At 43.4% G+C, this 13,394-nt stretch overlaps 1 protein-coding gene across 1 annotated transcript in view; it reads left to right on the top strand.

Annotated features, from left to right (window-relative positions):
- The window catches only part of LOC146064656 (alpha-1,4-N-acetylglucosaminyltransferase-like), an 86,551-nt gene extending 76,978 nt beyond the window's left edge, over positions 1-9,573 (top strand). The window contains exon 3 of the mRNA XM_083178416.1: positions 8,009-9,573. Within this exon, the coding sequence (XP_083034542.1) occupies positions 8,009-8,590 (582 nt within the window). The 3' untranslated portion in view covers positions 8,591-9,573. The remainder of the gene's footprint in view (positions 1-8,008) is intronic.
- Positions 9,574-13,394: the final 3,821 nt, after the last annotated feature.

Below are 13,394 nucleotides of genomic sequence, written 5' to 3'. Positions count from 1 at the left end.
CACACCAGCTACATGTGCACAGTTTTCACATCCTTGTTTCAGTAGCATCATATGGAACATGTTACTACAACTCTTTAACAACTACACACTTTCTGTTGTCCCATCACATACTTCACATGAGCAGAAGTGTGCCCATGACCTCACATCACACCAATGGTGCATGTTTCATATATAAATGTGGGTTATTAGACATCGTTGTGTTCACATGTGACATTGAAAACACACCTTCCTATTACTATCAAAACATACATGTAACATATGTACACACATATGACATTATCAGGTGGAGCAACACACTTGCCTTTTCTTCACTGATGCCATATCTCTTTCCACTTTTGACACCTGGTTCACTTCCTCTGTGATCTTCTCCCAAAGGTTTTTTCTTGCACTGGCACCCGGCTTCCTGGTTGGCAATTCTATCCATTCTCGTGCCCTGGGAACTAAAATGCTCAATTCTGCCTCTAGAAATGCAGGGTTTCTTTTTTTGGTGGTGGTATCTTGCTCAGTACTCGGCCTAGATGGTGCAGGTCGTTTTCTGGTGCCCCAGTTCTCTCACCATGCACCTGCTGGGTCTCACATGTTTGGAGAGATGCTACCTGTTGTTGTGGCTGGTTGCTTGACCCTTGTGGAGCTGGTGGCGTTGTTAGTGAGGGGCCCCCTTGGTCTTGGGCCCTCCTTCTCCGCTCCTGCTCCCTCTGCCTCAAACTTTCAAGCATGGATTCTGCTTGTGCTCTTCGTAGGGCGTCCTCAGCTGCGGAATCATCTGACTCAGACATGTTTGCAACAATTATGGCCAGCATCTGACTGGATATTTATATGGTAATTTCCCGCCTGGATCAAGGGGGCGTATATTTTTTACCGCAATGTAGTAGCTAATTTTCGCCGATATTTCCCGCCGATAATTTCCACGTTTATGACTGCGGAAATTACGCTGGTCTCAACGCACCTGAGCATTCACCTGTACATGCACATGCACAGGTTGTTGACCATTGTGTGCTACATGGTAATATATGTGTGCACATGTTATTCCAATGATGAGTGTTTTCAGGTGGTCTCTGTTGGGAGTACATGTATGCTTTTTAACACAAATGTATAAACAAACCAACATTACAATGCTTTCCCGACATTTGTTATGAGGATAAATGTGTCATACACCAACATGTTGTATGTGCCTTGTTATCAGCGTATGTATTAGTAGATGGTTGCGTGTATTATTTTTCGCACACTGTATATACAGTACGTCTCTCTACATTGAAAGCATAATGTATGTTATGGTGTGCATATCGGAACGGTCGGCAATTTTTTTTATTCGCATACATATTGTTAATGCAAGATGGATTGATAAAGTTATTAATAAAAAAAACTCGCTTTTAGACCAATCATCAACCACCCAAAGTTATATATGTACCTGCGAATAATAACTGCGCCATTGCCAATATGTTTTCCCCAAGGGCTACCCCCTTCAGCAACATGGAGCTGCTGGCGTTGGTCCAAGTAATAGACCAGCGCCTGGGGCCCAGGGGCCCATATATTTCAAATGCAGCTAAGCGGCGGGCGTATAACACTGCCCGCTGCTTAATCTACCGCAGGACCGGCGTCCGCCAAAACCTGGGGCAGGTTCAGCGGCGCTGGTCTGACCTGCAGCGGAGGCAGCCACATCTGCTATGCGCCATTCGGCGCCATATTGCCCGATGTAAGTATATAAATTTAAAATCTGTATGCATTTTGTAGCATTGAGTTCTATAGTTTTAAAACATGTGCATGAGTATGTGGGTGTATATGGGGTGTATATGGGGTGTATAGGGGGTGTATAGGTGGTGTATATGGGGTGTATAGGGGGGTATAGGGGGTGTAAAGGGGGGTATAGGGGGCAGAGGCGTAACTATCGTCCCTCAGCCCCCGCCGTGTCGGGGAGGCGCTGAGGGTATGTGGGTGCCGGGGGGCTGCGGGACGACAGTCACTGTCTGGCTGCCTGTGTGCACCATCCGGGTCCCAGCTCTCCCGGCTATTGCCGCAGCGCTGCTCTCACTGATACAAAAAGTGACACTTGGAAAATGGCTGCCCCCATACTGCAGACAGTTTTTCGTCTGCTGTATGGGGGCAGCCATTTTCCAAGTGTCACTTTCGTTAGCAGCAGTAGCCGGGAGAGACGGGACCCGGCGCGGACGGATGCGGCCCAAGGTAAAATACACACGCACACAAACATACACACACACGCTCTCCCCTCAATCCCCCCCCCGCGCGCCACGGCTCCCCGCTGCTTGTTTTTTGTTTTTTTTTAGGGGGGGGGGGCACAATTATTAGTTACGCCTCTGATAGGGGGTGTATATGGGGTGTATAGGGGGGTAAATGGTATGTATAGGGGGGTATATGGTGGGTATATGTAGTCCCTCTGTTTTTGGGTGTAGCATATCAATCATTTAGCATGATTAATGTATTAAATATAACTGAAATGATAATTTGTAAGGTTATGAGCATGCCTAATGTAAAAAAAAATTGTCCCCCAAATTTATGAAACCAAACCTTTGATTGCAATGCCATCAACATGAACATTTCAGCACGCACAAGGGCACGCATGGAAGCCCGGGAGGAGGCAGCCCGGGAGGAGGCAGCCCAGGAGGAGCCAGCACGGGAGGAGCCAGCCCAAGAGGAGGAAGTGGAGGCGGAGGAAGGCCCTCAGGAGGAAGAGGAGGCAGAGGAAGGGCCGGAGGAGAAAGAGGAGGCAGAGGAAAGGCCGGAGGAGGAAGAGGAAGGGCCGGAGGAGGAAGAGGAGGCAGAGGAGGAAATTTTGGGACCTGCTGGATCCCACCCCATATCAACCTCCCCATCCACCAGCCACTCCCCTACCCCCACCCACACCCCCTCCCCACCCCATTTCCAACCACCCTACACCTCCCCACCACCCACACCCAAACCTCTCCAATCCCCACTCCAAACCAAAGCCTCTATCCCAACTCCAATCCCATCCCCCTTGCTCCTGACCCCCCCCAACCACCGGACACCCAACGAGCGGCGAGCAGGATGTGTCATCTAGCCGTAAGTAATGTGCCTAATGTTTACCTACACATTTCTACACAAAAACAATCACAACAACCACATATGTGTATCCAACATCATCATTAGTTGCAACATATCACTGCAGGTCGACCATGAGGTGTGGCCTGTCCTTCTCCAGGAACAAGGGTCCCCTTGGTGGTTTTTTTGAGTGTGGCCATGCCTCACCCCTTGAATAATTGACATAACAGTACATCCAATGACATATCCTACATTAGTGGTGTAGTAGTTATGTGGGTCCAGGTGTTGTGTAACTCCACTTCCCAGCATGATGTGCAACATTAATTTATAGATTGTTTTGTTAATAGTGTGTGAGGCCATGCGGATGCATGCTTTACAAACATAGCTTTAGGCCTATAATTTGTACAGCAATGTCCTAAATTTTAATTAGTAAGGAGTGCTTAAGCCGCAACAATGTCATTACCCTTAAATAGCACAGCCTAATTGTGAGATTAGAGGTGAGTCCCCCAACACAAACCTACCAATTGGGATACAGCATACATTCATCCAAGAAGGAGGAATTTATTTAATGTTACAGTACAGTATGTTACTGTCTACATCCTTGCTGGCGGGTCACCAGAACGTACGCGCTGGCGACCCGCCAGCAGCCTCGCCAGCGAGGAGTCTGAGACGCACACGCCCTCTCGTGCGCGTGCGTCCCCTTCTCACCATCGCCATGGCGCTGGCGGGGGATGGCGGCTGGCGACGCCAGCGCCATCCCCTGCAAAGATGGGACCTGACCCATCTGTATGTAATATGTACAGTATGTGTGTGTAAACATATTAATTTTTAGTACTGTGTTTACAGCAGACCCATCTTCAATGTAGTTGAAAAATGTATGTGGCCTGCACACTTAACTCACAGCTTGGTATTATGTTAAAATACAACAAACATTTGTGTATATTATATATTAAAAATTTTTTTTCCCCTTCACTACAGACACTGAACAGCACCAGGAGGAGGTGGCCACGGATTCTTACGGAGATCTTCCTGACCCTCCTCTATTTACAGATACTTTTTGCCCAACTGGAGGCCCGCATTTATTTATTTTTTAATAATTTTAATGTTTGTTAAAAAAAAAATTCTGTTCAGTTAGAAGTTGCCTGTGTTGTTAATCAAAAATATGTTTGAGGGTTTGTAAGGGCAGGTACATACAGATGTGTAAGGTAACTTATATTTGTAATTGGAGGTGAGGGGTAACGATTGGTGTGTGAATGTGTGTGTTTTTGAGTTAAATAACACATAGTCAAAATGCATGAATGTTTAATGTGGTAAGATTACAACATCACACATAACATCAGGGTAGGTATATATGTTAAAAATTCGGATCACACTAATTATGAACATAATTTAGTACATACACACAAACACCAACATAACTTTATTTAAAAGTAAATTGCAATGTAAATTGCAATGTAAATTGCAAAATATATACATGTAAGGAGGGTTAAAATGTATTATTTTTAGGCTGTTCATTAAGGTAGACAATTGAGGTAATAGAAAACAATAATTGATTAACAATAATTAATTTAATTGTCTTAATCATAGTTGAAAGGCTAGATTAGCAAGTTCATATATGTGAAGGGTATGCCAGCGTGCACGGACGTACGCTCACTCTCACGATCAGTGACATACGCTGAGTTTTCCATTGAAAACAATAGAGACCTGTCCGTGCACGGTAGCGTACGCTCAGATAGCCGCAAGAAGTTGGTGGGAAGACGGACGAGAGATGTCCGTAAACGGTGGCGTACGCTCTGTTGTACGCCAGTTGTCGGAGTCTAAGGGGTGATCCGTCCGTGTACGTTGGCGTACGCTCAATTGTACGGCACTCCCCTTTGTCGGTGTTTGTGGCTGTCCGTATGCGGCTGTTTTGTGGGTGGACTTTCGCTCAATGGCCGCGTATGGCAAACGTACGCTGATACGGAACGTACGTACGTTTGGCCGCCGTAACCAGAATAGGGTCCTGAGCTACTAACCAGTGATAAATAAGAACCACTGAGTGCTAACAAGCTTTTGTGTGACTGAGCTATTAACCAGTGCTAAATAAAAACCACTGAGTGCACATTGGAATCTTTCCTTACGCAAAAAATAGGCAGCTAGCCTCTCCTAATAACTGCCACTAACCCTTGCTGGACAGGAACAAATAACTAACACTTATTTATGCCCAAATTAAGCTAATAGCCAACTAGCTCTTTTTGCTTTGATCCAAGGCCATATCACACCTCTGCTGAAAATCACTCAGTGAGTGATTGGTGCTAACTTGAAAGTATTGCAAAATGATGTCAATGATGTTTATGTGTGTGAAATTTTATGTAACTGATGTTTTGATCTTTGGTCTCACCGGCCGGTGCCTTGTTTTTATTTTGAGATTGAAAAAATAAATAACATATATGTATTTTTAACAAAATTGGTTCATTAAGTGTGTCTATTTGCGCCGTCTACCTTTGTAGGCCTGATTTAGAACTGATCACTGCTGTGTAAATACGCACAGCGACTGATTATCGATAGACTGCGCATGTGCATCTGGGCCACAATGCACATGCGAGACACCCTCCAACAAAAAAATTCCTTCTACCTTTTTCTTTGATAGCTGATTTGCAAGATGATTGACAGGAAGCCGGAGTTTAGTGGGAGTGCCATATTAGGCCCACTGGCAAGCAAGTCCAGAAACAGAGCATTTTGTACCTTGGTGAATGGGTCATATTAGAGGTTATGCATCTGCAGTGGATCTCTGCAAGGTGACATATATACAATGAGGACTATAATATATGTACACAATAAATTGGTAGTTGGTTAGGGTGATTAAGGGTACATGTACAGTAAAGTGTGGGACTGTGCCCAGCTTAGCGGCACGTGACATGCAACAATAGTGATTCATACTTACCGATTTTTGGAGTAGACCCCCACACCCTCAGATAAGTGGACACTTCTCCAGCATTCTGCCCACTTCCAAGCCTGAGGTCTGACAGAGGGGGTGGAGCCTAATGATGGTGATAGAGACCACCAGAAAGACAAGGTCACCTAGATGCTGGTTGGTGGGCTAATACTGTATTTCTTGGCAAATAAATATACCAAAATCCACAATTATTGCTCAATATCAGATAACAGAGCTTAATATTGTGAAATGTGCATCAGCACTGTGATTTTTCCTAAGTAGGCAGCAATTGATGACTGGTTGCCTGTCAGGAATTGCCTTAAATTCTTGTAGGGTCTACCAACACTTTGTTATTTAGATGCTATGCCTTTTATTATTGGTTAGTGGACTGAAACATAACTCTGTTTCTTGAACTTTCTTTATGAGGTCTTGAAAATGCCACTCTTCTGGACTGTTCCAGATATCCCATAAACTTTTCATTGCATTTTACAGTTGATTTGCTATTTCTTTCCTCTTTCACTCAACATGTATACAAAATATACCAAATCTAGGGGGTTATTCCAAACCTCCTTGCGGGGGTCCCTGTTGAAAACTGTCGGTTGTGGTAGACTCCGCTCCTCTGATCAGAGTCTCATCATCTCCCCCCACCTAGCTGTGCCCGCAGTGCCAGTGTTACTTCATATGAACTGTCCATACCTTAAGCCTCCCGTGTTCCAGTTCCCAGCATCCACCACTAGCCCACTGCTGCCACAGCCAGGAACACCAGAGTCCCGAGCCCTGACATCCATACTGTTAACCTATGCAAATAGTTTAGGCAGTGGAATAAGACGGGACGCGGGTAGCTGTCAGTCGGTCTGGGTGATGGGCCCACTCTGTGTATTCTTTCTATTACTCTATCTTTGCATTCCTCTGTAATGCTCCACATTTTATGGAAAGAGACAGAAGCAAAAGCCAACAGAGCTGGATATTTCAATGTCTCTGGAAGGCCAATCACTCTTATATTATTCCGTGTGGATCGATTCTCCATGTCATCTAAACGGTTCCAAAGCTGAAAGTTTTCTTTTTGTAATTTTCTGACATCTCTATGTACAATATGTATGTCATGACAGATATCATCTATTCTGTTTTCTGAGTCTGAGATAAAAGCATGGTCTTTGTGGATTTAATAGCGTCTACTAAGTTGCCATAGGTCGATCTCTCCATACCTTAGGGGAATCTGAGTCTCCCTGTAAAGCAGCTGCTTTTTTGGATGCTGGGAGTAGCGGAGCTGCCTCCTGGTCCGAAGCCATATTGAGATCCGCCCTCCTTTTTTCATTATGCCTCTGGGGGATTTAGTGCTGACCCCTGGTGCTAGGAACTTCTCCATTATTGCGGCAGGGAGTGAGGGTGTCAGTCGGTGGTGTGCGGGGACCAGTTGCCTGGCTCCATTATGCAGGTGGGTGGGCTACAGAGTGGAGCTGCAGCTTCAGCTTGCTCCGTCCATGAGCCAGAAGCGGAAGTCCCGGTAATTTAGTAATTTTAAGAAAGAGACCAGATATAGTGAGCGTGTTCCTGCAGCAATTGTGTGTGGTGCTATAAAAAGGGTAGATAACCAAACCTTGTTTCTGCCCCATACAAATCCACCCCACACCCATGCCGTGATGGTGCCTTTGAGATGAAACTCTCACCTAATTGCATGCAAGGATTAGTTTTGACAAACAGAAGCAGAACTACCACTGGTGAAGCAGGTGCATTGCTGTACATGGGGCCCTGAGGACTAAGGGGTTTACTGCTACCCAGGCCCCTGTCACCCACTGCTGTCAGGCCCAAATTATACTTTTGCACCTGGACTCATAGCTGACAAAATCCAGCACTGTTGCCAAATGTATAGTGTAGTGATGGGTTATTTTTTTAAATATATTTCCACTCCTAGAGCCTTATCACTCAATTGTTTAATCTTAAGGTGTGATATCCATTGCAGCACATGTTCTACTGTATGTTAAATAACCTGGAGATCTGAGAAATAATTACCATTTGAAGATGTACAGTATCAGTCGGTTTTATTCTTCCACCACTTACTGTATTCTTCTGTGTTTCTAGGTAAACCCCAAGAAAGAACGGTACTGGACACATGTTAGCTCAGATGCCTGCAGGTTCGCTCTAATATGGAAATATGGTGGCATTTACATGGATACTGATGTTATTTCCCTTCGACCCATTCCTAATGGTCTTTTTGTAGCTGCTGAACACTCCACATCTGCCAGCAGTAGTGTTTTTGGGCTGTCCGCATGCAATAGAGTAACATGGGAGTTCATGGAGAACTTTGTTCAGAATTACAGAGGCAGAAAATGGGGACACCAAGGACCAGGAGTGTTCACACGTGTTATGAAAAGGTTGTGTGGGATTCCACCATTTACCTCTACAGATGATGTCATGTGTGCAAATATTTCCTACCTTCACCCTCAACGTTTTTATCCTATCTCGTATCAATCTTGGGAACAGTATTTTAAGGTCTGGAGTTATTTGCCAACCTTTCCTAAGTCTTACGCCTTACATCTCTGGAACTATATGAACAGTGAAGGTAAAACCATGGTACCTGGTAGTAACAGACTGGTGGAACATATCTATCAACGGCAATGCCCCACCACTTATGGAGCAATTCTGAGGAATGAAATAACTTAACTCTAACTAGGATTATTTAATATGAATGTGGTGTTTGCATTATATATTTTATCTTAGGTTGCATGCCCCCCCCCATTCCAAAACTGAATAAAGTGGCCTTTTCATGATTTCAAGATCCACGTCCAACTCACATGGGGCAGGAATACTGGCCGTGGCAGCCAGGCTTAGTACCTTATTCTAATACAGAAAGCAGAAAGTCACACCACCCAGTTTTCTATTCACAGCAATGATAATTATTATTAATATTAGAACTTACTTTTGCTACCTGCTGCGTGTTAGAGATCTGTCTGCAATGTGTGCTCTTTTGCAGTACATGCACCACAGAATAGCATGGATCTAAGACTACAATACCGAGACACTCCCAAAATAATAATAATAATAATGTAAAAAAAACACACATTTACCAGTCAATGTAGAGTAAACCAATAATTTATGCTAATGAACACAGAGGACTCTGGGTATATAAACCAGTCCAGAGCACCAAGCAGAACACCTTGATAAAGCTGGCGTAAGCCCAGCGAAACGCGTTGGTGGTACTGTTTTGCTGCAGATCTGGGGAGACACTTGATTCATCACCTGCTCACTATCCTGACCACCAGGTCCCTTAACATTTGGAAAAACCATCGGCTCAATCCCTTTCAATCGGATACAAATTACCACGAGGTTGAGGGTCAGGCTTCCAACAATCGGCCACTCCCTCGGTTGGTACACAGGATCACATACTGCCGAATCATTTGGACTCCATCAAGCATTTGGGACTATCATAGTGTGGACAGTGCAGAACATATTGAAATCCCATTTGGGAACATCCACCCACGTGAGATCTGGCCATATAGCCAAATTATTGGTACAATTTTGTTTTTATGTGTTTGACTGTCAATTGTATTTTTTACATATATTGATTTATGTCTTTATGCACAAATGTGCAGTTTAAGTGTTCAATGAGCATAAATTTATTAAATTAAAAAATTATCAAATTTTAAGTGGTATTCACTCATCATTAAACAAGAGCGCTGCTATTTCTTTGTGAATGCACCACAGAATAGTATGGATCTAAGACTACAATACCGAGACACTCCCAAAATAATAATAATAATAATAATAATAATAATAATAATAATAATAATAATAATAATAATGTAAAAAAAAAAACACATTTACCAGTCAATGTAGATTTGAATTTAAAATGGAAATACACAAAAAGAGAAATTCCCGCACCAGTTGTTTTTGGTAGACAGTCCTCTGCCCTCAGAGAATTTCCTAAATTGGGGGGAAACAATCTTTTTTTACCCAAACTAGGTCTGAGGGGTGCTACCCACTACTTAGATATAGACATAAACACCCACAAGAAAAAAAGAAGTATTTCTGTGGGTGCACTGAGGACCAAATAATAACTTTCATAAAAATTAACCTTTATTGTTTATCTTCTAAAAAGGTCTCATATAGAGGAGAGACCTGATAACCTTGTTTGAAGTGAAATATTAAAAGATAGATTGTGAATAAAGGGATGAAAATATACGTGAATTTGTTAAAAAAGAGAAGAGAGAGAGAAATACAAATGTGTGTGTGTACTGGTCTATGGTTTCAATATTATGCTTTATAGTGCTTTATTATAGACCTCAGTACATTGCCCTGTTTCCTTTAATAAAGAATCACTTTCTTTTTTACATGTAATGTATGTCTAGATTAATTAATCGGGCTTACTGGATATACCTTTTCAATACGATAAGGAGATTTATAGCTCCTAAGGGTCCAGAGAAAAAAGTATATATATACAAATTAGCCCTTTTTTTTGGTTCACCTCAGCATATAAGCCAGTATAGTACCTCACGAAATTAGTACCATTCATTCATATATATAGATATGTTCCATCTGAGAACCCCATTATGCAGTACTCTGTTAAGGATATGGATGACAGGTTTAACTGTCCAGTAGTATCACTGTTATGCGTTCTATGTCCTTATATAAGGTACTAGATGTCACTAGTAGAAGAACTCTGCTGCTAGAAATGCAGTATCCGTATTTAAGCGGTTTATCCGCCGGATCTTTTGGTGACTGTAAAGGGGTGCTAAATGGTATTCCAGGGTCTGGTATTATTAAAGCACGTCCAAAAGGATGAATCACCCATATAATGAGCGGGTTACCGCTGGGATAAGGTTTCCGTGCATATGTTACTACCAGCCTCACACACTGATTTTAATGATCTAATACGATCTGTGTGCCGTGTCTTTCACTATAATAATAGTACCCCTAGTATTTGCCCGTGATTATAGCGGTTTGCCACCGGGTCTCAAAATAGCTCGTATTGTAGGGAGCTTACCACACTAGTGCTAGAAATTGCGTAAGATATTTTCAGTATATTCACACCGCCGTTTAACTGTTATCCTTCATCTCATGCGTATCCTATGACTGACCCGCAAGTATTCAGTGATCTTTTTATAGGGTTGTCTCCCTTACTCCCACGTTATCAGGTCTCTAGTCCTCCGTGGTGTGGGGTACAGACTATGCAATCTCTGAACCTAAAATGTCAGCACGTATAGACTGACTAGAATGTCAGAGCTGCTAGTCTGTTTTTATAGAACATATATATCTCAATCCTCCTTATTAATCGAAGGGTACATTTCGTGGGGTAATATATGTATCTATAGCGGGGAACACTTTAGATTTTCCCTATGCGCCGCGCTGCGCCGGCTATCAGCTCAGCCAATCTGTTGTACGTAATAGTAATGTAACAGGGACCTTTCAGTATTATCAGCACTCACTCCGTATATGTTAGTGGACTCGTGCCTTGTAGCACATTTTGTCCTTTGTCACTGCGGAATTACCATACAGTAGTGTAGCTGTCTCCGCATCCCGGAGTATACGCTGCTGCCGGGACTGCACGATCTACACCCTATGCAGTCAGAAATTGCCCTGTATTATACACACTACCCAATATTTATACAATCCCCTGGATTTACGTATTTATTAAGGTATAATTAAAGTGTCGGGGCTTTTATTTCTACTTCATTGCGCGTATTTTATGCACACATATGCGGGTGGGATCAGCTTTATATAAGAGTGCCACTTTGTATCAGCTACTCATTCAGCGCCTCCAGCATAAGTGAAAAGTTACTGCAAAAACGTTGTACAGTGTTTATTGCAACTGTAGCAGATGAGGGGTTGTGTCGTTTTGTACACTTGTCCCCTGTCCCTGCAAGGTAGCTGTATCTCTCGGGATTAACCGCTAGATCCGAGATACATGCTATTGCCGTTGTCCAGTGACGGCCGGGTTGCACAGTCTGTGTTTCCCCGGCACGAGTGGCGTGCTTACTCTCTTCCCCTAATTGGGGTAAATTGTAGCTAATAAGCCGGCGCTTATGTACCAAAATATAGCTACTACATTTGGCTATGACACGGTGAACTTCTAAACATTTAACATGTAATACATATCGGGCTAACTACACACACATAGTATTCTCTCTATCTGCAGCCTACGATCGTTTCACACAAGCTTTTTCAAGGCATCAACCCGTCTGTTCTCCCTGGCAGGTTTAAATCCCCCGCCTTCCATCCTGATTGGATAGTCATCTCTGGTAGGTCATAATGCCATAATGCCATTATGACCTACCAGAGATGACTATCCAATCAGGATGGAAGGCGGGGGATTTAAACCTGCCAGGGAGAACAGACGGGTTGATGCCTTGAAAAAGCTTGTGTGAAACGATCGTAGGCTGCAGATAGAGAGAATACTATGTGTGTGTAGTTAGCCCGATATGTATTACATGTTAAATGTTTAGAAGTTCACCGTGTCATAGCCAAATGTAGTAGCTATATTTTGGTACATAAGCGCCGGCTTATTAGCTACAATTTACCCCAATTAGGGGAAGAGAGTAAGCACGCCACTCGTGCCGGGGAAACACAGACTGTGCAACCCGGCCGTCACTGGACAACGGCAATAGCATGTATCTCGGATCTAGCGGTTAATCCCGAGAGATACAGCTACCTTGCAGGGACAGGGGACAAGTGTACAAAACGACACAACCCCTCATCTGCTACAGTTGCAATAAACACTGTACAACGTTTTTGCAGTAACTTTTCACTTATGCTGGAGGCGCTGAATGAGTAGCTGATACAAAGTGGCACTCTTATATAAAGCTGATCCCACCCGCATATGTGTGCATAAAATACGCGCAATGAAGTAGAAATAAAAGCCCCGACACTTTAATTATACCTTAATAAATACGTAAATCCAGGGGATTGTATAAATATTGGGTAGTGTGTATAATACAGGGCAATTTCTGACTGCATAGGGTGTAGATCGTGCAGTCCCGGCAGCAGCGTATACTCCGGGATGCGGAGACAGCTACACTACTGTATGGTAATTCCGCAGTGACAAAGGACAAAATGTGCTACAAGGCACGAGTCCACTAACATATACGGAGTGAGTGCTGATAATACTGAAAGGTCCCTGTTACATTACTATTACGTACAACAGATTGGCTGAGCTGATAGCCGGCGCAGCGCGGCGCATAGGGAAAATCTAAAGTGTTCCCCGCTATAGATACATATATTACCCCACGAAATGTACCCTTCGATTAATAAGGAGGATTGAGATATATATGTTCTATAAAAACAGACTAGCAGCTCTGACATTCTAGTCAGTCTATACGTGCTGACATTTTAGGTTCAGAGATTGCATAGTCTGTACCCCACACCACGGAGGACTAGAGACCTGATAACGTGGGAGTAAGGGAGACAACCCTATAAAAAGATCACTGAATACTTGCGGGTCAGTCATAGGATACGCATGAGATGAAGGATA

Source organism: Crinia signifera, chromosome 3 (assembly GCF_055691185.1).
Source record: "Crinia signifera chromosome 3, ASM5569118v1, whole genome shotgun sequence".
Lineage (NCBI taxonomy): Eukaryota > Metazoa > Chordata > Amphibia > Anura > Myobatrachidae > Crinia > Crinia signifera.
This window is presented reverse-complemented; position numbering and strand designations above follow the sequence as displayed.